The 25903-nt window shown below is 36.0% G+C and overlaps 3 protein-coding genes across 6 annotated transcripts in view; 2 read left to right on the forward strand and 1 right to left on the reverse strand.

Annotated features, from left to right (window-relative positions):
- The window catches only part of dnmbp (dynamin binding protein), a 59309-nt gene extending 55331 nt beyond the window's left edge, over positions 1-3978 (forward strand). For all 4 annotated transcript variants that reach the window (XM_030163208.1, XM_030163209.1, XM_030163210.1 and 1 more), the window contains 2 exons: positions 497-1161; positions 2873-3978. In XM_030163208.1, coding sequence (XP_030019068.1) covers positions 497-1161; positions 2873-3058 — 851 coding nt within the window. In that variant the 3' untranslated portion in view covers positions 3059-3978. The remainder of the gene's footprint in view (positions 1-496; positions 1162-2872) is intronic.
- A 6463-nt stretch (positions 3979-10441) lies between these two features.
- Positions 10442-25017, forward strand: habp2 (hyaluronan binding protein 2). Its single transcript, XM_030163247.1, has 12 exons — positions 10442-10507; positions 10598-10610; positions 11386-11475; positions 11922-12041; positions 13356-13472; positions 13647-13815; positions 19627-19718; positions 19862-20108; positions 20183-20325; positions 21984-22121; positions 22268-22410; positions 24308-25017. Exons 1-12 carry the CDS (start codon positions 10442-10444, stop codon positions 24461-24463), a joined length of 1494 nt encoding a protein of 497 aa, XP_030019107.1. The 3' UTR covers positions 24464-25017.
- The window catches only part of nrap (nebulin-related anchoring protein), a 31644-nt gene continuing 30529 nt past the window's right edge, over positions 24789-25903 (reverse strand). Inside the window, 1 exon segment of the mRNA XM_030163207.1 lies at positions 24789-25636. Coding sequence (XP_030019067.1) covers positions 25352-25636 — 285 coding nt within the window. The 3' untranslated portion in view covers positions 24789-25351.

Here is a 25903-nt window from a genome sequence, read left to right on the forward strand (position 1 = left end):
GATTGGACCCTTTGGCGGGCCGGTTTTGGCCCCTGGGGCGCATGTTTGACACCTGTGCCGTAGAGGGTGGGCGGGGTCATTCAGGACCGATCAGGCCTTATTCAGAGATCTGATACAAGTGTGTAAAGTCATTCAAAGTCATTCCAGCAATTCTGCCTTCACCTTTACCTCTACCTTTACAATACCCTGGAGTCTGTTTTTAGTTTTGATGGTGAGTAAACCAAACCAGCAGATAAAAGAACAGGTTAAAACTGACTCGATAAAACAAGAATAAAAAAAATCTTCATAACAGTGCTGTCAACATTAAAACTCCGTAGCTATTTAAGAATAAATAAATGTTATAAAGAATAAACTATAGCAGAATATAAAGTGTACATGTCAGTCTATTTATAGTATGGTAAATGTATGTATGTTTTATCCATGAAGCTAAATAATCAGGCGATGGAAAATAAGTTCTGGGATATAATTTGTGTCCTGTCCTTTTCTTATTTTGCAGTGACCAAGGGTTTTGTGTACAGCTCCTTCCTTAAACCGTACAACCCACGCCGAAGCCACTCAGATGTGTCCATTGAAAGTCAATCCTCCAATGAGTCGGGTTACGGAGGCTCCTCCCCTGTTTTCTCCCGCCAGAACAGCAACAGCACGCTGACCTTTAACCAGGAAACAGCCACCGTTAGTTTTTCCACAGCGCAGCCCCCAAGTCATTCCTCGCCACACCCTTCATTGGACTCTGCCTCGTCTCGTAGGAGTCACCACCGAGATGCGCTTAACCCCGACTCCGCCAGTCAGAGCAACTCCATAAACTCCTCTCCCCGCAACCACTCCAGATTCCCAGACCAAGCGCACCGTAGTTCCCCCAGTCACAGAGACTCAGAGCCCTCCTACCGCCATTCGGCCGATCTCAGAGACTCCTACGACACCAGTCACGCAAGTCCGAGCGGCTACAAGGAGACCTCGGACCTATCGGAAACGGACTCCTCACACAGTTCATCGCACAGAAATGGCCGATCCCAGCGGTACGGACACACCGACAAAGCCTACAGCTCATACCAGTGGAGGAACGGAGAGAGCAGTGGACAGAGGAAGTCTGCGTACCCCAGAGATGAGTACATCGAACCAGAGCCTGAACCTGAACACGAGGGCGACGTAGATGGTCACCAGGTGAGTAAAAACTCACTCACTCACTCACTCACTCACTTACTTGAATTAGTTTTGGTTGCATTAAAACTTTGTGTTTTTCTTTAGTTTTAACCATTTTGAGAAAAAACGCCATTGCACAAGCTAAAATATATATGACTAAAGGATGCATCCTATCAAATATCAGTGGGTCAGTGAGTTTTTTGTACTTTGTACTGCTGCTGTAGTAACCAAACAATTTCCTGCAAAGGATCAATAAAGTATCTATCTAAATGTGATTGACCAATTCATTGAGTTTAAAGTCCCATAGTCACTTCATGAATCTAGAAAAAAAAAAAAAGATTTTTTTTTTTTTTTTGCTGATTTGCTTCATTACCTCCACCAAGGAGGTTATGTTTTTGCCAGGGTTTGTTTGTTTGTCTGTTTGTTTGTTTGTCTGTCCGTTAGTGTGCAACATAACACAAAAAGTTATGGACAGATTTGGATGAAATTTTCAGGGTTTGTTGGAAATGGGATAAGGAAGAAATGATTAAATTTTGGTGGTGATTGGGGGTGTGGGGGGGGGGCCCACGGGGGGGGGGGGGCACTGATCAGCCTTGGCAGAGGTCTGCGCTCTCCGAGTGCTTCTAGTTGCATATTTTATCAATCAATCAAATTCTATTTATATAGCACCACATTATAACAAAAGTTATCTCATGACACTGATCTAAACCAGACTCTTAAGCCAATTTACAGAACTCAACAGAATCCTCCAGGAGCAAACACTTGGTGACAGTGGCCAGAAAGAACTGCCTTTAACCCAAAAAGACCTAGTGCTACTTTTGTGTCAGTTCCCAAATGATTTTTTTCTCTATTTTTAATTTCTCTTAAGTGATTTATCACCATTTATTCTAATATTATACTCAGTATTTTGCATTCTTAAGTGAAAATCATATATTTTTGTTTATTTAATTTAATGATCAAGATTGATGTTCATAAAAGGTCAGATTAAAGTTGAGGGTTAGTATATCAGAAACAGAGAAAACAAGAAAAAGTGACTTTTTCAGTACAATATATCATTAACTGAACATAAACCCAGTGTGTCCACCCACTTTCATTTATCAAACTCTGTTGGTTTTACTGGTGAATCACTGTTGTAGAAGATAACGGTGTTTCCTCGTTTATTATGGAGCCTCTGAACGTCCAACTGGGTCATATCTGATGACCATGAAAAAATGAAAAAATGTTTTTTCTGTATTTTATACCTATTATTTACATGTATTGATAGGATTAGTGGATCAACAAGTATTAAACAGTTTATATCAGAAAATAATTTTGATAGCCAGTAGATGTTTGGGTCTTTATGGGTTGAAATGGCAGAAACCTTAAGCAGACTCTGACTCCTAGAGGATGGATGTCTGCCTTGACCAGTTAGGGTTAAAAGAAGAGAAAGGGAGACTGGGGTAGGGGGAGAGAAGGGGGGAAGCAGGGGGAAACACATGGATGCACAGCAAACTCAACTATGACTGTTAAAAACTAAACTAATTTTATGTGAACTTTTACTTGCATTTCAGATAATGATATTGTTTTCCCTCTGCTTTAGCTTCAGTCTTCATTAACTGTAATAACCAGCTTCTAAACTGTGGTTGTGGTTACTTTATATTTCCAATGTAGTTAATCAGGGGGGATTTCAGATTTTTTGTCAACTATAACTATGACCTAACCAACAAATTTTACCTTCGTTCTCTTTTTCCAGATTTATTATGCTCTCTACTCATTTGATGCACGTTGCGCCAATGAACTGAGCATCTCGGCCAATCAGAGGCTGCGGATACTGGAATTCCAGGACATGAACGGCAACAGTGAATGGTGGCTCGGGGAAGCAGGAGGCCGGCGAGGTTACGTGCCTTCAAACTACATCCGCAAATCAGAATATACATGAACATATTATATCGGACTTCTGAGACTTTTTGGAAAGCTACACTGCGAGCACAGACGGAACAAAAAGGCAAACATCTGCATCAGCATCTGAACACGGTGACTTATTTTTGAGCTGTTGTCATGAAGTTTGATAGTGGAGAAGGCCTGACTAGTGCTGCTGATTCTGCTCCTCAAAGTTAGCATTATATGCTTATATTTATAGATTTTTTTATATTATTTTTACTCCATGGATACTGCACCCGACCCTTTTCTGGTTTCCTGTGGAAAAAAAAAATCCTGTGAATTGCACCAGAATTCTGCCATATTCTTTGGAGAAAATGCAATTTGTGTTTAAGAGAACAGTCTTGAAGGTTGGCACATTGGGAGATTGCAATGGAAATGTGAATGTTTTGGTTTCAGATCTTCAAACACAATCATCAAGTGGCATGTGGACTTAACTTCAGTGCTGTATTCAGTGACACCATCTGCCTGTGGGTTGTTAGACCTCTACACACGATACATTAAAACTATGATATTATGATAAACAGTCAAGATTTGAAGCACTTAAGTGATGATCCACTGGTTGAGAATTTGAAGTGTCTGTGGAACAATCAACAAGAGCTTGGAGTGTTGTTTGATATTTACATGGACCATCTGAATAAAAGCCAAGTATACACACGAGTGGCATATGAAATCCAGTTTACATGCACTCCTATGGAACTTAACCAGAGTGACGCTGTGTAAACAGGTGATAACCCATTTAACCTGTAAGGGGAGGTTAATGAACAGGGAGAGAGAGACTGTGGTCTGATCCAGACTCAGATTTCTCCATATACTCCATGTACATTCTATATAGTGCTGTATACTGAGAAAATGATATTGCACCCACTGTAAAGTGATCACTGTTTGAATAAAAAAACCAGCCTGGCTGATACGTAACAACAATGTCTGGATATTTTCTATGAGTGCTATTATCTTGGTTTATTTTACATTTTTATTCACTATTTTTTTTTTTTTTTTAATTTAACCTTTATTTAACCAGGTTGGTCCCATTGAGATTTGGGAGGTCGCTTTTTCAAGGGACACTTGGCCAAGATGGCAGCAATACAGTCGTACCGTTACAGGTTTATTTGCAAACAGAAAAAAACAAAAGGTATGCTGCAGAGATGTTGCTCCTCAAATTGTCCTACACCTTGAGATATCAAGGTCATTGTAACTTTATTTGTACCCATAGGTAGATTTGTTGTGCAGTAACAGGAGAGCACATCGGCATTATACATTCAAACAAAAAACACAGACACAGAAGACAATACAAATACATATGGACAAGTACTCATAGAAGCTCACTGATATTGACTTGGATAAATAAAATAAATTAAGATACCAGGAAAAAGAAAATGTCAAACTAATCACTAAAAGATTTCAGTAGAAGGTTAAAAGGTGAAGAAAAAGTGCACAATGACTTAAAAACCAAACAGCAGCATCAAACTGAAGAGAAAACGTCAAACTGTAATAAATATAAATAAACTAGAAGCACTCGGAGAGTGCAAACCTCTGTCAAGGCAGATCTGTCCGTGTGCAAGATAACTCAAAAAGTTATGGACGGATTTGGATGAAAATTTCAGGAAATGTTGATACTGGCACAAGGAACAAATGATTAAATTTTGGTGATCGGGGTGGCAGGGCCACTGATCTGCCTTGGCGGAGGTCTGTGCTCTCTGAGTGCTTTTCTAGTTTTTTGGAGGTTTTTATGCTACTGTTTGACTGTATTGGTCTCATGGACTCATATTGGTCTGTATGTGGAACCTGAACTAAAATGAGTTCCACAGCCTTGATTGGAATTTTTGCACTTTGCAAATTCATCCCACGGGCCGGATTGGAACCTTTGATGGGCCGCATTTGGCCCCCAGGCTGCATGTTTGAGACCCCTGGTACACAGGAAAGATATGTCAGTCAGGTGAGTGTCCACCAGCACTCTCTCACTTATAGATTCACATAAACATATGAAAGAATCAGTGCTGAAAATTCAATTCTGAAATTAATAGGAGTATTATTGTGAGTATATACACTTGGAGAAATGGAATAACAATATTTATTAGAAGAAAGGAAAGAAATAATGAATCAAATAATGACATTTTTTATTTTAACGTAACAAAATTGGACAAATGATAGAGTATTTACAATACTGTATTCAAACAAATACCTTCATACCTCCATGTAGATTTAGAGGTCCATATATCCATAGATCCATACAGAGGTGACACATGTGCACAAATTAATTAGGCCAGAAAAAGTACAGATGTAAAGACGCCTGGTAAATACTGATTCAACTTCTGACTCAACTTTTTTATTCCTCTAAGTATTCTTCTGCTTTTAAAGTAAAGGTTAAAAAAAAAAAAAAAATAGAAATTTGCTACCATCTAGTGGTCATTCTGTAGGAAGACTAGCAGAATGTTCTATTGTGTATCTAAAGCTCAGGTGTCAAACATGTGGCCTGGGGGCCAAATCCGGCCCACCAAAGGGTCCAGTCCCTTGGGATGAATTTGTGAATGCAAAAATTACACTGAGGATATTAACAATCCTTTTAGTTCAGGTTCCACATTTAGACCAATTCAATCTCAAGTGGGCGGGACCTGTAAAAATACTGTCAAAATAACAGATAAATAATAACAACTCCAAATTTTTCTCTTTGTAAATGTAAATATTTGCATGAATTTACATTAAAACAAAGTATAATTTTGCAAAAAAAAAAAAAAAGTGAATAACCTAAACAAATATGAACAACCTGAAATGTCTTAAGAGACGTACAATTTTAACAATATTCTGCCTGTTACTAAATGTTTTGTGTATTTGTAGATCCACTGTGATCTGTAAGTTATAACGTACATGTGTAAAAGATAAGCTGAAACAAAATATTGTTAAAATTACACTTATTTTTTTTCAGTTTGTTCATTTTATTCACATCTTTTGAAAGGATAGTTTGTAGATGTAAACCTTTTCATAATGTAAAATTACTTTTTTCGCCCTAAAACAAAAAAGTTTGGAGTTGACATTATTTATATATTATTAAGTTATTATTTTACTGGTTTGGCCCTCTTCAGATCAAATTTAGCTGAATCTGGGCCCTGAACTAAAATGAGTTTGACACCCCTGATCTAAAGTAACCCTTGAAACTCTAAACCTAAAAAGGTCTGTCCGGATTTTTTTTCATTTTTGACAATAAAAGGGTTAGAAAACATGTTGTGAGTGAGTCCTTTTGCCCATTTTTCTCGAGCACTTAGAGCTTTCAAAATCTAGCGCTCATTTACAATTTACTGCATGTTACAATACTGCTAAATGAATTCTCCAACTTCTAGTACAGGCATGAATGAAATTACGGTAATGACCCAATAAAACCTATAAAGTGCATTGTCTCAGGTTTCAGAAGCCATTGGAATTTTTTCAAATTGCACAAACAGTGAAAGAGTTACAGCCATCCAAACTGCATATGTGAAGGATGTGTCAGTGATGACGCATCAGGTTTTAAAGCATTAAAGCATTAATGTCAAACTCATTTTAGTTCAGGGGCCACATACAGCTCAAATTAATCTCAAGTGGGTCAGACCAGTAAATTATTAGCATAATAGTTTATGAAAAATGGCAACACGAAAGTTTTCTCTTTATTTTATTCCAAACGATGTAAAAATATTGCATGAAAATATTTATATTAACAAACTATCCATCCTAAAAACAGTGTGAATTGCCTGGACATCCATAAACTACTTTTCAGCAACAACATTTCTTACAAAAAATAAGTACAATTTTAACAATATTATGCCTCATCTTATCATTTACACATGTGCATCACACCTTACATGTCCCAGTGGATCTACAAAGGCATCAAACATTAGTAACAGGCATCTGGAACTGAATAATAGAGCATTTAGACTCAGTCACACCCTTGATTCTTAATGTATTCTGTGTCATTTTTGGACTTTGCAAATTCACCCTGTATGTTTGACACCCTTGGGTTAAAGTAAAAACCTCATTTGAAAATTTGTTTTGCAGTGACAGATGTTTGCAAGAATGTGAACTATAGAACTGAACCACTGAAGCTGTGTGGTCACATCAACTGCTCCTTAAAAAAACAAACAAACAAACAAACAAACAAACTAATCGAATCGAATTGAATCGAATCGAATCGAATCTAGTCGAATCGAATTTAATTTAATCTAATCTAGTCAAATCAAATTTAATCTAATCTAATCGAACCAAATCTAATCTAATCTAATCTAATCTAATCAAATTTAATCTAATCTAATCGAACCAAATCTAATCTAATCTAATCTAATCTAATCTAATCTAATCGAACCAAATCTAATCTAATCTAATCTAATCTAATCTTGTCGAATCTAATTTAATCTAATCTAATCTAGTCAAACCAAATTTAATCTAATCTAATCTAATCTAATCTTGTCGAATCTAATCTTGTCGAATCGAATCGAATCAAATCAAATAGAATCTAATCAAATCGAATCGAATAGAATCTAATCTAATCTAGTCGAATTTAATCTAATCTAGTCAAATCTAATCTAATCTAATCTAGTCAAATCGAATCGAATCTAGTCGAATGTAATGTAATGTAATGTAATGTAATCTAGTTGAATCTAATCGAATCGAATCTAGTCGAATCGAATCGAATTGAATCTAGTCGAATGTAATGTAATGTAATGTAATGTAATCTAATCTAGTTGAATCTAATCGAATCGAATCTAGTCGAATCGAATCGAATTGAATCTAGTCGAATGTAATGTAATGTAATCTAATCTAATCTAAGAGTACAAATGCAACCCACCCACCTGCAGAACAGGTCAGATTTTCATTATGGACATTAAGTTTCATTCCAGTCGACTACATGTGAACACCAGTCGTTGCTCTTCTTCCCAGCTCCTCCTGCAGGCTAAGTCCATGTCAGATTGCAGGTTCCTGCATCAGAGGTCCCATCCCTCTGCCTTTCACTGTGTCTGTGCTAATGGATACAGTGGGAGGTTGTGTAAAAACAAGTTTGTCCTTTTAAAAAACACACTCCACCAGCCTCTTAAGACACTACACAGCTAAGCTTCAAAAAAAAAAAAAGGGGGGGGGGCTTAAGGACCATCTGCTGACTGGCCGCTGTTGACATTTGCTGTTGGGCAGTGAAACAGTAGAAGGAGAAGAAGAGTGTCTGGACTGGAATTCGTATTTCATCCTGCAAAAGACGGGGGGGAGGGGGTTCTTCAAAGAGTATGCAGTTTTAATGGGATGGGGCCACATAATTACTGCAGGTGAGGGGTCATCCTGAAAGGAGCTTGCATTGGCCACACATATTCAGATTTGTGCCAAATATAACCTTTTATTCAGTTAAATTTACATGTAAACAGCTCCAATGTGAACATCTGTTGGTTAAAAAAAACCTCTCTGTACTTTGAAGTAATACATTAGGAGTGGTGTTATCTGAACCATGTGTATTAAATAAACAGGTAAGTTTTCAGCTTATGTGACGGCTCTTATTCACCAAAAAACAAATATATTTCTTTTAACCCTTTAACACCAGTAATGTCTTCGGTGCTGCATTTTGCACTTTACAGCATTCAAATTATTTCCTCCCCCAAGGAAGTTCTGTTTATGCCGGCGTTGGTTTATCTGTTTGTCTGTCTGCACTGTTAAAAAAATCTGTAATTTAACAGAATTTTCACTGTTTATTTACAGATTTTTCCTGTGTTTTTAAGATACAGGAAAATATCAATGAAATGACAAAAATAGACTGTGATTTTACATGTCAAATGTAAAATAACACGAAAAAACTGTAACTGTGAATAAGCAAAAAATTTCCATTTTTTTTAAAAGAATTTTTTTTCACAGGGAAATACAGTTAAAATACATTTGCAAATGTATCGTAATTTCTCAAATATTTATTTTCTATTTATGAGATTAAACTGTTCATTTAAAGTTTAATACTGTAAAAAAAAAAAAACTAAAAAAAATAAACGAGATAAAGTTACTGACAATTAACCGTAAAAGAAGTATTTGTTCTGTAAGTTTACCAAGACTTGTTTGTTAATTGACAAATATCTTGTGTAATTACAGGAGGTTTCACAACCAAAATGTTGAATAAATGTATTTTTGTGAATGTATAACATGTATAAGCACTGATAAACTGTCAAAATACAGTTTTTATCAGTGGATTGGACAACTTAGTCTAAATGAAAATTATTTATATATATATTTATATGTAATTTGATTGAATGAATGAATGAATGAATTTATTTTGGTTTTACATCAATCATTGTACTCAGTACATCAATTGTAATAAACATGAAAACCAAAAAAGGAATAGGCTAGAAGCAAAAGCTTATTTTTTTGCCTATCCTTTGTTTGTTTGTATTGAGTGTTTTAATACATGTAAATATTCTTTATTAAACATTAAAAAGTAAAAAAAAAAAAAAAAAAAGCAAAATCTCATGTAAAGTTAGGGCAAAAAACGGTAATGTGTGTGAAATTATGGAACATTACCTTATTTTTATGAGATGGTTATTTTCTGTTATTTTACAGTATTTTTTTTGACACCCCTGCTGCCGGAATATTCCAGTTTTTTTTTAATGTTTTTTTTTTTTTAATTTTTTTTTTTTTTTACAGTGTGTCTGTCCGTGTGCAAGATAACTCAAAAAAGTTATGGACGGATTTGGATGAAAATTTCAGGAAATGTTGATACTGGCACAAGGAAGAAATGATTAAATTTTGGAGGTGATGGGGGGGGGGGGGGGGGGGGGGGGGCACTGATCTGCCTTAGCGGAGGTCTACGCTCTCCAAGTGCTTTTCTAGTTATTAAAAGAATTATTTCTTCATATTTACACAGATGTCTTATTGTACATTTTTATCTGTTTTATCTACTGATCTGTTTTATCTATTTATATTTTTTTGCTTTGTTTGTTTTGTTTGTTTGTTTGTTTGTTTTCTCATGTCTATAGTTTTTACTTTTTATTGCTTCCCTGCTGTAATGCTTTTAATGTTTTATATAAAGCACTTTGAATTGTCCTGTACATGAAATGTGCTCTATAACTAAACCTGCCTTGCCTTGCCTTACATATGTATCTACTCGGTCAGCTACAAAAGTCACATAATGCTGAAGGTTTAAAGTTGAAGTTGAGAAGTACCAGATCTATGTATAAAAGACAAGGTTAAATAAATGAAACTGTGATGTTGGAGTTGAAAGTAACAACCTTAAACACATAAAAACTCCCACGGAATCGATGCTGCTGGCTAAAAATTGACAAGCATGAGGAGACGGTGAGGGTGTAACAGCGAGATTTCGGGTATTTAAGTCAACTTGGATCATTTTTGTGGACTGGGCTGACACACATACACACACACACACACATACAGCACCATGTTGGCTGCTGGGGTCCTGCTTTTAAGCCTGAGTGTGTTAACTGTGCACGGACACGACGTGAACGTAAGCCTCTTATTATCATTATGAAGAAGTCTGTGGATGCGTTTAAGAGTCTGCTGATTTTTTCTTTCTTTTGTGTTTTTGTCGTTTCAGGTGGACACCATATGTAAGAATCTCTTTTGCTGTTTCTGCATTTCTGCATCTGATGACCTGCAACAAAGAACTGTTGTCAGAGCTGCTACTAAAATCACTTCTCTTAGTGTTTTATTACATTTTGCATCGGCTGACTTGAACTTATTAATATATTTCACTCATATACAGTATTATGCAAAAGTATAAGGCAGCCTTTAGCTTTGTCATTTTTGTAGGGCTGTAATGGGTGTGTGTCTTTATTTCTAACAAGAAATATGCAAGAAATATATGCATAGTACTGGAACACACATGCATTTTAGCTTTTAATATTATTTACACATTTGTTGTATATTCCAGTTATACATATATTACAAAAACTAAGAAATACATATGAAATGTAACCCTTATACTTATTCATGTATGTATGTATGTATGTATGTATGTATGTATGCATTTATTTATTTATTTATTTTCAAGCATATGATATGTGTGTAGCTTGAGCTGGAGCTTTGATACCGGTAGATTTTAGTGACACCCGATTTTTTGTTTTTGTAATTTTCAAGTATCATTCATCATCTGAATCATTCTTAATCTTTTTTTTTTTTTTTTTTTTTTTTTTTTTTTAATAATGCATATCTTTATTTTCTTTAATCTGAGCTAGTATCACATCCCCATGAAGTTATATTATAATCATTATACCTGGACCTTGGATTTATTGACTGTATTTATTTACATTGTACATATTTGTTAAATGTTTTGCTTGACCTGAAGTGTCTTGTCTTTTCTTTTCTTTTCTTTTCTTTTTTCAGACATCGATTATGGATATGACTACACCACCGATTCCCCTGACATTTTCGTAGAAGTGACTGACTGGTTGTATGACCTTGTAGACGACACCAGTGAGTAATCTGAATCCACTCTTATCATTTCTCATTTTAACTCATGACTCAGAATGACCCATTACCAACCACTGGGACTCCTTCTTGCCATTTCCAGGTGTTTGTGATCCAAACCCTTGCCTGAACGGTGGTTCGTGCCAAACTAAATCAGATACAGAATTCACATGCTTGTGTGTGGAGCCGTACACAGGCAGGAAGTGTCAAAGGGGTAGGAACTCCCACCTTCATGATTAATCACTTTGATAAACAGTTGGACAGCTGATAAATGTTGAATATTTCTATTCCTGATGTCACTTAGCATCAATTAAATAGTTGTTATGACTTTATTATTGCATTTAAACTTTCACTCACATGTTTTCATTGATATATTTATTCAGTAGATCTGTGCTTTAAGTGAACTTTTAATAGCTAATTGTTATTTTTGGTCGATTGTTATGATTTTATAGTGAAAAACCTTTGTAGAGGTGTCAGATGTGGTTATGGTGACTGTGTCGTCAACCTGAATAAAGCTCCATATTACGAGTGCAAGTGCAGACCTCCATACCAGGGCCCTGACTGCAGATCATGTGAGTATATGCACAACCTTAGTCGTTTTGGCATCATTTGATGAATATTTTGTTTTTATATTTTGTTTTTATTATATATTTATATTTTATAGTTGTTAATACTATTTATTACTATTGCTATTTTATGAGTCCGTATCTTGATAGTGCACCTGAATTTCATTGTACATTCTGTATAATGACAATAAAGTATCTTATCTTATCTTAAACATTCATTTTTGGCTTTGACTAATTAAAGGCCTTGGCGAGCTTTTCCCTATGAACACTACTTTGCATCATTAGCAGGATGTAATGTGGTTTTAACCCTTTAACCCAGTGTTTTTCAGCCTTGGGGTCAGGACGCCAGGAGTTCAAATGGAGTCGCCTGAAATTTGTAGTAATTGATAAAAAAAACAAAAAAAAAAAAAAAAACCAACAACTTACAAATAAAAATATCTGATGAATTGAGAGAGACAATCCCAAGCCATAAAAGACATGACAAACTGTGAAGCTGAAACTGAAGCACTGTGGTACTGTTTATCTGTCAAATGTTCATTGTGGTCAGTTTCAGATGCTGCAGCTCTTTCATAATTCATAGTTTGAGTTATTGTTTGTTCAGTATTAATTGTCAGCCTTGTAAACTGCACTTTGTGCAGTAATCTACACCTGGTTTTTCTGCCTCTTATTATATAGACTAAATGATTATTTGCAACATAGTATAGCAAACTATTACGTGATCAAAAAAATATTAATTTTAGCAACAAAAGAAAAGTCTCTGTTTTGAATGTCTGGGGTTGCCACAAATTTGTGATGTTAAAATGGGGTCATGAGACAAAAAAGGTTGGGAACCACTGCTTTAAACCCTAAGCCTAAAATGGTCCACCTGGATTTTTTTTATTTTTTTTATTTTGACAGACTAAAAGGTTAGAAAATATGCTGTGAGGATGTCCGTTTGCCCATTTTTCCAGAGCACTTTTTTTTTTCTTCAAATGTTTCAAAATCTAGCAATCATTTACAATGTAGTGCATGCTATAATTCTGCTAAAAATCTTCTCCAGCTTCGAGTACAGGCATGAGTGAAATTACCGTAATGACCCAATAAAACCTATAAAGCACAACATCTCAGGTTTCAGAAACTGCTGGAATTTTTCCAACTGCACAAACAGTAAAAGAGTTACAGCCATCCAAACTGTATATGCACAGGGTGTGTCAGAGATGACGCATCAGGTTTTAAAGAGTTAAGTCCCTTTCAGCCTGAAAAGCAAACATTTTGAAACAACTGTGTCCCTGAATCCTCTACTTCACCTTTGATCCTGTTTACTGCTGGTCTACTTTTCAGTGCCAACGTCCCCCTGTGACCCCAACCCCTGCCAGAACGGAGGATCTTGCATCAGTGCAAACCGTCGCTTCCGTTGTGCCTGCCCTGATGGATACACTGGGAAATTCTGTCAATCTGGTAAATGCTTCAGAAAGGACATAACACACGTAACAAGTTCCTGTTTATGAAAGAAAAAAACGATCCCTTCTGTATTTGTTTGACTGAGGCCTGGTCGACGTTAGTGATGATAAAAGTCACCCACTTTTGTATTTGTGTTAATACTAAAGTGTCCTTAAATCCCTGATTGTTCAGATCCCAATGACTGCTATACTGGAAACGGAGAGTCGTACCGAGGCACTGTCAGTGTCACAAAAGAAAGGGAGGAATGTCTGGACTGGAATTCATTTTTCATTCTGCGAAATGGGCAGGATCCTTTTGAAACATACTCAGACTTCGATGGACTGGAACAGAACCACTGCAGGTATGCATTCAGAAATAAATAACACCCTCACTCACTCTGTATTACAAACTACTCTGTAAAAAAAAATCCTGTTGTTTTTACAGAAAAAAACTGGCAGCTGTGGTTTCCATAATAATACTGTAAAAAACACATCCAACTGTAAACATATTTATGGAGTAACATGTAGATTTAACATTTTAAACGGTAAATGAACTGCATTTATTCAGTGCATTTTCTACACCTTCATGGTGCCCAAAGCACTTTCCAAAGCCACCCGCTCAATTTAGGCTTCAGTGTCTTCCATGGACACTTTGACATATGGACAGTCTGAGCCAGGATTCGAACCACCAACCCTTTGGTTACTGGACGAGCTGCTCTACCAACTCTACCAACCCATTAACTTACAAATTTAAACTGTTAAATGTTTACTTTTTTATAACGTTTTTATTTAAAAAAAAAAAAAAAAAAAAAAAAAAAAGCAAATAGGCCGTTATTTGAACATTATGGTCTTGCAGTTTAAAGGGCACCACATTGTTTTTCAATTTACAGTTTTATTTTCTAAAAACAATAGAAGTACATCATTTCTACATACAAATCTGGTTTTGTTCACATGCTCTTCCTGTAAGAACTACAACTATATTTGATTCAATCATTAACACAAAAATCTTTTCAAATAAACAACTTTGCATTGTATTGTCACTTACAGTTTTTTTATTTTGCAATTTTATGACTTTTTGGTCTTAATTCTACAGTCATTTTTTGCAGTGTATATATCATCTTTTTTTTTTTTTTTTAATTATGTTTTTTTTAGAAAGGCAAATGTCCATCACATATATTAATTACATAATCATTAAAAAAAATACAATAGGATGGATACAGAAAGTTTAGATCATTATACCCATATTGCCCTGCTCTAATTTCTTTTTTATGGACCCTTAATTTTGGTTGAAACATTAATACAACAAAACAGAACAGGGGAGTGCACCACCTCATACAATCATAACCTCACATAAAAGCAAACAGATGAACACAAAGCACAAATAACAATCAAATGAAATCAGAACTGGTTGGTTTTACGTACTCAGTCCATTTAGACCAGATATTATAATTTTTTTCTTTTTCAACTTTGAGGGTAAAGGATATCTTCTCAAAAATATAGATCTCATAGACAATTCCAATCCATTCATCAGTGGTGGGTGCTTCTACTTTTAACCATTTCCATGTAACTGATTTCTTCCTGGCTGCCAACAGTATAGCCGATAATTTTTTGTCTCTAATGTTCCATAATCTTTTTTATCTCTTATTATTACTTATACATTATTGGTTGTCAGATTCATTATTTTTTTGTACTTTATAGAACTTTTCAGCTTTTATAGAACTTTCCAACGTTTAACAAATATAACACATATAATTTCAAGTAATGTGTTTATAATACAAAGACTGATACTGGACATAATTAACAAACAGACCCCCCCCCCCAAAAAAAAAAAAAAAAAAAAGGCAATACAAACAAAACATGCATAACAAGACAGTCAAGACAGTGCATTTGGTACATTTAAGGAAAAATAAAATAAATAAACAGGTAAATCACAATGTAAACAACTCCAGGCGGGAAAACATATTCACATAGCGGAAAAGAGGCTACCATATTTTGTTACATTTGTTGACAGAGCTATTTAGGGTGCACCTAATGTTTTCTTGGCTTGATCATAATCAAAGGTAACAGGAAGGGTGCACAGATAAATAAAAAATAATATTGCTCTATGAAAAAATCAGACAGGCCATTTTATTTGTCTGATATTTCTTTTTTTAAAGTCCAAAATATTTTTGTATTATGGTGTCTACTAAAAATTTCACAGTCTTGCCCCTGTCAAATCAGAAATTATTCAATGTACGGGCACTACATAGATGTCATGTCCAAAGCGTGCGTGCCGAAAAATTCCATATATTGACAGAAACAATAAAATTAGATCCACATATTTTGATATGGTGTACGGACACTACTTGGTGTGCGGACTCTACAAGACTGGAATGGAAATCTGGTTTACCACATGGTCGCATCTGTGTTAGATCTGTAACTAAGTCTTCCTGGTACAGGAGGAAATAAACATTTGTGAACAAGTTATAACAATATATCTATAAGGCGTATACGCCATATTATTGATAGAAGTATATTGGTGTATGGACACTACAGGGGTTGGACAAAATAATGGAAACACCTTAAAAAATCAACAAAATATAATTTAATATGGTGTAGGTCCGCCTTTTGCGGCAATTACAGCCTCAATTCTCCGAGGTATTGATTCATACAACTTGTGAATTGTTTCCAAAGGAATTTTAAGCCATTCTTCAGTTAGAATACCCTCTAACTCTTTTAGAGACGATGGCGGTGGAAATCGACGTCTTACATGAATCTCTAAAACTGACCATAAATGCTCAATAATGTTGAGGTCTGAGGACTGTGCCGGCCATACGAGATGCTCAACTTCATTAGAATGTTCCTCATGCCATTCTTTAACAATTCTAGCTGTATGGATTGGGGCATTATCATCTTGAGGTGAAGGTGTTTCCATTATTTTGTCCAACCCCTGTACATGAATTTTGATGAACAACGCACCATTGAAAACATGCGGTTCGACGTAAACATCTGTTTGCCACATTGTTACCAAATTTTCTGCAGCCATACCAAAATCTGTCTAGATGTGCATATTTAGTCATAATAATACGGAAATAACAGGTTCCCATTCTATTATTACAATTAAAGGGCTGTAAAAGAAGGGTTTTCAGAACAAAATGGTTGATTGTCTTACTACTGAAAACAAGAATTGATAATCAAACAGCTGTTCAACAAAAATGATCAATAAATGAAAAGCAATGTGATGTGTGTATTTTGTAATAAAAAAGACACAAAAGTTGAGTAGTAATTATTTATTGTGTTACAAGACATTATGTACAATAATTTTGCTCTCTTATAACAATAAAATTGTGCGCGTTTTCACGCTCATTGGGTCGCCATTTTATCAGTTTTTATCCGATTTTCTTCAAATTTGGAGGACTGCAAGATCTAGTAATAAGATGGCCAAAGAAACAATTTGGGAATGGTTTTGGGGGTATCTTTTTGCAATACTGATTAACCTGTTAAACCCTGACCATATTTTCAGGGGAAAAACGCCTAAAAAGACATACCCAAAGTAAATGAAGAATTACTTCACACTAATAAGGTTCATATGGATGTTCTTGGTGTCTGAACATTTAGAGACCTCACAGAATCTATTCCCATTGTCTAAAATATTGTATTGTAATGCGGCTAGTACAAACACTGAATCCAAATGCAGTAACTCGGACACAAAAATAAGGTTCAAAAGATTTATTATTCTCACACACACAGGTGAAAGAATAATAATAATAATAATAATAATAATAATAATAATAATAATAATAATAATGACAGAATCTTGAGGATAAAGGTTGGAGATATCCTCCTCTGATTCGTCCTCCGGTTCGAGGGCGGCAGCCCGTCTCCCCGAGCGGCGTTTGGGGTATTATTCCCGACTGGGGAAAAGCAAAGGGAGGTCAGGGACGGAAACAGGTCATGCACAGACAGGCTATCACTCAGGCAACAGGACATAAGGGCTAGACAAATACTCACGTACCAGAAACTCAGGGCGAGAAGATCGAAACCAGGAAATCCAATGAGGCAGACAAAAACCGACAGGGAGCAGGCAGTAGGCAAAAAACCGAGGAATCTAAAAAGGGTCACAACAGGCAGACAAAACGAACAAACGAGGTCAAGACGCTGGTAAGAACTACGAGAGTTACAAACTGGCGTCTGACTAAGGGAAGAGACAGGGTTTAAATACACAAAAGGGAGGGAAGACAACTAGACACAGGTGGAGCAAATCAGGGCGGAGACAGGTAATCAGGTAAGAGGTGAGAATGAACAGGGAACAGGAAGTAAAGACGACAGACAAGACACATGAGGGGAAACTTAACAAAATAAAACAGGAAGTGACAAACAAAACATAAAAGACAGACGAGACCAGACTATCGTCTGGTTGCGGGAGTGACATGTATCTATTACTATGCCTGAGTAAACTGCAACAAACTAAAAGAGAAATTGGAATTTTTTAATCCTCGCCTGCTTTTTTTCAGCTGGATTGACGATGATATGCATAAATTAATTGTTTGTGTCGGAGATTTTTAATAGCGTATATTTCACCCCACAAAGATTAAAAATCATGTTTGAACATTAAAGTTTGCACTAAAATACACTTTTGATGTACTTTTATTAACATTAGGGTCTAAACTTTGAGCAAAAGTTGAAAAAAAACATTCATTGTCCTGATTTATTATATTTTTATAGTAGATGAATATTGATATAATTTTTAAGGCCTGCGGGCGGGCTGATAGGGCTAAAGGGGTAGACCCAGTGCTACTTTTGTGACAGTTCTCATATGATTTTTTCCTCTAAATTTAACCTTTCAGCAGTGATTTAACACTATTTATTGTAATGTTACCCCCTGTGTTTTGCATTTTTTCAGTAAAAATCATGTATTTCCCAACATTTAATTCGCTAATCATGTAGATGTTCATAAAAGCTCAGGTTAAAGTTGAGGGTTATTCTATCAGAAACACAGAACACTGAAGAAAATGCAACTTTTTCAGCAAAATATATCATCAGCTTAACATAAAATAAGTGTGTCCATTCACTGTCATCGATCCAACTCCATGGGTTTTACTGATGAATCAATGTTGTAGAAGATGCCTTTGTTTCTACGGTAACTAAGGAGCCTCTGAACACCCTAATGGGTCATATTTGAAGATCTAAAAAGATGTCAAACTGTATTTTACAACATTTATTTACATGTACAGGGTGGGGAAGCAAAATTTACAATGAACATTTAGTTGTTTTTTCTCAGCAGGCACTACATCAATTGTTTTGAAACCAAACATATATTGATGTCATAATCATACCTAACACTATTATCCATACCTTTTCAGAAACTTTTGCCCATATGAGTAATCAGGAAAGCAAATGTCAAAGAGTGTGTGATTTGCTGAATGCACTCGTCACACCAAAGGAGATTTCAAAAATAGCTGGAGTGTCCATAAAGACTGTTTATAATGGAAAGAAGAGAATGACTATGAGCAAAACTATTACGAGAAAGTCTGGAAGATACTATTAAAGAAGAATGGGAGAAGTTGTCACCCGAATATTTGAGGAACACTTGCGCAAGTTTCAGGAAGTGTGTGAAGGCAGTTATTGAGAAAGAAGGAGGACACATAGAATAAAAACATTTTCTATTATGTCAATTTTCTTATGGCAAATAAATTCTCATGACTTTCAATAAACTAATTGGTCATACACTGTCTTTCAATCCCTGCCTCAAAATATTGTAAATTTTGCTTCCCCAGCCTGTATTGATAGGATTAGTGGATCAACAGGTATTAAACTTTGAGCAAAAGCTGAAAAAAACATTAATTGTCCTGATTTATTATATTTTTACAGTAGATGAATATTAATATAATTTTTTTGGCCAGCGGGCGGGCTGATAGGGCTAAAGGGGTTAATAACTGATGGAAATATACTTGTACACCCTGATTGTGATCAGGCCATCTAACTTTATATTAAGCATGATGTCACTGATCCATTGATGATGTGTTGGAGGTGATGGGTCCTTCCATTTGAATAGAATAGTATCTTACATCTAGTAAAGATGAAAAGGCCACAACTTTTTGTAGGTTATTTGGAAGTTGTCGTATTTTTTTTTGTCAAAGATTGAGTGATATGCAAAATAAAATTAACTTTACAACACTTCAAACTGTTTTCAGAAACCCAGACGGGGATGACAAACCTTGGTGTTTCGTCAAAAGAAACCGCAAACTGGAGTGGGATTATTGCAAAGTCAGAAGGTGTTCTGAAGGTGATGCACACTAATATTCAACATTCTCAGTCACTGAAGGGACTTTATATCATTTTCATGGAGGTTTATTGACATTCTAACCATAACCACACCTCATTCTGACTCTAACCTAAACTTATACTCACTATAACCCTTCTGATCAGGTCCAGCTCCTGTGACTACACCCACACCTGTCAACCCAGATCCATCCGCTGCCCAGTTCTCCCAGTGTGGAATATCACAGCCGTCTCGCACCAGTAGGATCTATGGGGGCAGCAAGTCTTTCCCTGGCGCTCACCCGTGGCAGGTTTCAGTGCAGGTCAGAGCTAAAGGCTCATCCTTTGCATTTGGTCACGTATGTGGCGGTATCCTCCTTTCATCCTGCTGGGTCCTCACAGCTGGTCATTGCATGTAAGTAATATTATCACTCATGTTATTTCCATGTAGCATTTCCAGTGTAAGCTCACAGACTTTACCTTTTCCAGTTTACCTAATAAGGATTTCCAAGTGGTGATGGGTGGAGTGAACATAAACCAAGACGAAGACATGGATCAGACCATCCCAGTGGTGGAAACGATTGTCCATGAGCAATACAGAGAGACTCCTAATGCCGTCTACAACGACATCGGTTTGTCAGATTTATGCTCTTTTTTTTTTTTTTTCTTTTTTTTTAATTTAACTTGTCTAGTCCAGCATCCTAACAGCAGAATGGTAGTCTGGTTCATTTTGGCGCTGAACAAATATGCTTTGCTTAGGGTAACTTCATAAAGTATATGAAGCTCCCCTTGATATTCTACCGACTTTATTATGAGTTTTGTTGAACCACATTTCGATGCCGGACCTGACATGGGGGGGGTGAAGGGGAGAGAGCAAGATAGAAAAAGGTGGCGAAGACCCTCACAAGAAAGTATCAACAATACAAACAGTAACAACCATGGTGATAATTAGAATGGAAACAATAACTACAACCAGAACTGAGTAAACTGGGCAGAAGAGAAAAGCACAAAACAAACAAACAAAACTACAATAAAAATAAAATAAAATACATAAGACCTATTAAATGAAGAATATAAGGAAAGAAAGCATGAACAGAGTATCATACACCACGTCTGCCCAAATACACTGCTCTTTTATCCAGAACAAATAGCTGGTAAAAAAAAAGTTGGGAATTTATTTGGCATCAGCCTCTGTATCTGTGTCAGCTAATGTCAAGAGTCTTCCCAAGTCTTTTGTTATACACTTTGTTGTACATATCTCTCATCATAGTTAGCTTTGTATATTTCAGTAGTTGTAGTTGTACTTTCGTCACATATGTGTATTTAACCCATAAAGACCCACTGCTACTTTTGTGACTGTTCCCTAATGAATTTTTCTGTAGATTTGACTTTTCTTAATTGATTTATCACCATTTATTATAATATTATCCTCTGCATTTGACATTTTTTCAGTGAAAATCATATATTTTCCTATATTGAATTTACTGATCATGTAGATCAAGGGTGGGCAATCCTGGTCCTCGAGGGCAGGTATCCTGTATGTTTTAGACGTATCCCTCTTCCAACACACCTGGTTCACAAGATAAGCCTATCATCAAGCTCTGCAGAAGCCTGATAACGACCTTCAGGTGTGCTGGAAGAGGGAAACATCTAAAGCATACAGGATACCGGCCCTCGAGGACCAGGACTGCCCACCCCTGATGTAGATGTTCATAAAAGCTCAGATCAAAGTTGAGGGTTATTATGAATAGAAATAGATAAAACTGAAGAAAAAGTGACTTTTTCAGTAAAATATATCCTTAACTGAACATAAACCAAGTGTGTCCATCCACTGTCATTGATCCAACTCCATGGGTTTTACTGGCGAATCAATGTTGTAGAAGATGATGGTGTTTTCACATTCATTATGGAGTCTCCAAACGTCCAAAAAAGACACATCTGATGGCGATGAAAAGCTGAAAAACTGCATTTTTAAAGAATTATTTACATGTAGTGATAAGGTTAGTGGATCAATAGGTATTAAACATTTTAGATCAGTAGATGGTTTAGGTTACAAGTGCCTGTTTGGGTCTTTGCGGATCTGGATCTTTTGCACATGCCTACATTTTTTTACTTTAGTATTTTGTGTGATATTCTTATACAGTCCTTTTTACACTAACTGTTTTGCTGCTAAATAGAACAGTGTGACAGTGACTATTCTATTCTATTCTATTCTATTCTATTCTATTCTATTCTATTCTATTCTATTCTATTCTATTCTATTCTATTCTATTCTATATTCCCAATGTAGCTCTGCTTAAACTCCAAGTTACGGATGCGCCTTACTGTGCCAAAGAAACCCGCTTTGTGAGGTCGGTGTGTCTGCCAGACCAGATGTTCCCCGCTGGAAAGGAGTGTGTGATCTCTGGATGGGGAGCCACTGAAAACCGTAATTCATTATATCCCTTCATATCAAATACACAAACTGTTTAGATGACATAGTTACAACACTTTCTTAATACATATCTGGTTGAAACCTCTTGTTTCAGTGTCTCTGGATCAGTTTGTTTCACTTTTTTATCCCCTTCTTTTCAGAGACCTACAGTAGCCAGCTGCTGAATGCTCGTGTTCTCATGATCTCTCAAGAGCGATGCAGAGCTCCTCATATCTATGGAAGTGTTTTGGATAACAGCATGTTATGTGCAGGGATATTACAAGGTGGCACTGACTCCTGTCAGGTATGTAGGATAGTCCCACACTGCAAAAATCTATATCGTACCAAGTGTATTTTTCTCATTTCTAGTCAAAATATCTCATCACACTTAAAATACATAAGACATAATCACCTAAAAAGTAACTTGTAAGTGAGATAGAAGAACTTATGTTTAGACAATAGATCTTGAAAATCTTCTTTAAAAATTTTTTACCAAGATAATTTTCACTTGTTCCATGGGCAGATTTTTTTGCTTAAATTAAGCAAAAATAAATAAATAAATAAATAAATAAATAAATAAATAAAGATTTTTTTTTTTTTTTTTTCAGAAGCCCACATCACAACAGTCACACCACATACACATCTTACACACTCCACCACACACAGAAAATTTACACAACCAGGACATTGATTTTTATTATTAACTGACATTTTGTTTCTTTTGTATATTACATGCCATATATCTTAACCCCCTTCCCCCACATTATGATGATGTAATGTAAATGTAAATACTGTACAATACTGTACTTAAATCTCTTTGTCACTTGGTGTTGCTTCTCTACGGAAGTGTATTGCATTCACACAAAAAAATAAAATTTGGCTCTGTTTTTCCGAATTAACAAGATTATTATCTCATAATTACGAATCTCATAATTATCTTGTAATTATGAGATAATTATCTCATTAATTTGGAAAAACAGAGCTGAATTTTATTTTTTTGTGTGAATGCAATACGCTTCCATACACTTCAATAAAGGTTAAAAAAAAAAGCAAAAAATCTTGAATTAACCCTTTCATGCATAGTGGTCACTACAGTAGACAGTTATTCTACAGCTGTTCTCTTGTATATTCATGTTTATTTTGTTGTTTTAGTTCTGTATCAGCCAATACAGTGGACACTTACACATCATCCCATACACTGCAATTCATACCGTTCCTGTAACTTTGCTGTTCTTAATAAACCTGATCTGCAGTGACACATTTAAGTGTAAATCAACTGTTAATTGTTAGACCGTAATTACCTTTTTTTTTTTGTTTTTTGCAAGCAAAAATGGTTTTTTTTGCATATCTTATCTCCATGAAGTGAGAAATAACTAGTATTAGAATATGTTGAAATGTGAGAAAACATCACATTAGCAGCACTTAACAATGTTTTAGTTTCATTCTTTTCATATCACTTTCTGCTATTGGGTCAAAACACTCTGACGGGACATTTTAGAGACAATCTGACAGATTAGTGTTGCTAAATGACCCACATTTTTACTTTTAAATTAATTTTTGCTTTAGTTGGACCATAAGGGATTATCCAAAACAGGGAGCTACTTTATATTGAAATAAATGTTGGAATGGCAATCAATTAAAGTTCACTCTCTGACTGGACATTACTGTGTTTTGACCCTATTGGGTTTTAAATACATGTTTCTTTACTTCAAAAATTAAACGCATGGTGTAGCTGAGTGGACATTTTTGTAACTACATGAAAAAAAACAAACTCGATCATATTGTTTTTTTCATGCCTAAGGAGGAATAACAACACTCTAGACAAAAAAATCTTGACTAAGGTTCTTATAATTCATGCATGAAAGGGTTAACCAAAAAAAATCTGCCAATGGAATAAGAGAAAATTATCTTGGTAAGATTTCTTGAAATAAGATTTTCAAGACCTATTGTCTAAAAATAATTTCTTATATCTCACTTACAAGTTACTCTTTAGGTGATTATGTCTTATTTTAAGTGTGATGAGATATTTTTGACTAGAAATGAGAAAAATACACTTGGTAAGATTTAGATTTTTACAGTGCACTGAGGCTGTTACTGTCATCAAATACTGTTATAGTCACTGAAGACATATGAGTTGTATGAGACCAGATGAGGTAGCTTTAGGAGCTTTGTATGATGTATGCTGTTGAATTTCTCTGCAGGGTGACTCGGGTGGCCCGTTGGTGTGTGAGCAGGATGGTAAACACTACATTAGCGGTGTGGTGAGCTGGGGTGACGGCTGTGGTCAGCAGAACAAGCCTGGGGTCTACGCCAACGTCTACAACTTTAAGGACTGGATCACAAGCAAGATGAACTGAACCATATTTCAGCTGAAAAACAAAACTACCCTGAATAACATTTTTCTTTTAATCGAACAAAAAGAACCACACTAGACTTCAGGATTGCTTTGAAAAAATACTTTTATCAGCAATAAAACCAAGCATTTACTCCGAGCCCAGCTTTGAGTTAAAGTCACACTGTTACGAACTTACAAAGCTGAACCTGCCAGAAAAAATGTAGGTCACACATCATTTGTCCTTTAGGCCTGCACTCCTCACTGAGCCTCGCTCAAAGTGCACGAGATAATCAGACCACATACGTTTTGCCTGTACTTTGTTCAATTGAAATAACTGAATGTGTTGCTTCTAAAGATTAAAAAAACAATGAAAAAACATTTTCTCTCTGCAGTGCCGGCCATAAACCAGTCCAGCTCCCTCTACTCTGAACAAACACGATATACAAAAGCCAGCATCATACTGTCTTTCATGTATTTCACACAATACAACGTCTGTCCTGCAAAAAAACCTGCATTCACTTTTCATACGGTTAATATTTTGTTGTAAGCTCCTGTTGAACACTCATTCAGAGGCTTAATGAAAATGAAAAATTAACTGCAAACAACCTGAAAATAAAGTTCCCTTTCTGAATTCCTTTTTGTTCACCTCATGCATCGACAGGCCTTTCGACAAACTTAACAAATCCTACTCTGACTACATGCTTATATCCCTCATAATAATTTAAAACAACAGTATATTCGTCCATTTTGCACCTACACTGCGCGACATCCCATGTAAGAGTCACATCAGTCACGTTTCATAAAAGCAGATATGACAAAAACAACTTTTAAAATAATCCATTCAGGAAAAGTTCTAAAAATGGTGTTTCAATTTTCACTAAACACTATCATTAATAAAAAGTCATCTGATCTACGCTTCTTCTATCGCGGCGGCTTTACTAGACATGGACTTGACCGTGCTCTGTAATGCAGCCGATGAGGAGGAGGAGGTGCTTGTGGACTTCTTCTCCATGGACCTGAACGAGGTGGTGGTAGTGGTGGACTTTTTCTGGACCGTCTGGACCGTCTTCTTCCTCTTGACGTGAAGGACCTCCATGGCGTCCATGTTGATGCCTCGTTGAATCTCCTCACTCGTCTCCACCTGCTCTGACATCTGCTGCTGCTGCTGCTGATCCATCTGCTGCTGGTGATGCAGCTAAAACACAGAGATTAATGACATGTACGTTCACAAAGTAAAACAAACAACATCTTACAAATGCATATTCAACTTAACCCTTTCATGCACAGTGGTCACTACAGTGGACAGCTATTCTACAGCTGTTCTCTTATTGTATTTTCAAGGATTTTATTATTTTAGTTCCATATCAACCAACACAGTGGACACTTAAGCATCATCCCATACACTGCAATTCATGCCATTACTGTAACTTTGCTGTTGATAAACCTGATCTGCAGTAACATG

The sequence above is a fragment of the Sphaeramia orbicularis genome, chromosome 19 (assembly GCF_902148855.1).
Source record: "Sphaeramia orbicularis chromosome 19, fSphaOr1.1, whole genome shotgun sequence".
Taxonomy (NCBI): Eukaryota; Metazoa; Chordata; class Actinopteri; order Kurtiformes; family Apogonidae; genus Sphaeramia; species Sphaeramia orbicularis.

What these genes read in the sequence shown, in the direction of transcription:
- habp2 (XM_030163247.1), top strand. Translation starts at nt 10,442, where the DNA reads ATGTTGGCTGCTGGGGTCCTGCTTTTAAGCCTGAGTGTGTTAACTGTG. An exon ending in AGTCAGAAGGTGTTCTGAAG is followed by an intron (nt 19,719 to 19,861) that starts GTGATGCACACT and finishes CCTTCTGATCAG; the next exon opens with GTCCAGCTCCTGTGACTACA. An exon ending in ATGGGGAGCCACTGAAAACC is followed by an intron (nt 22,122 to 22,267) that starts GTAATTCATTAT and finishes CCTTCTTTTCAG; the next exon opens with AGACCTACAGTAGCCAGCTG.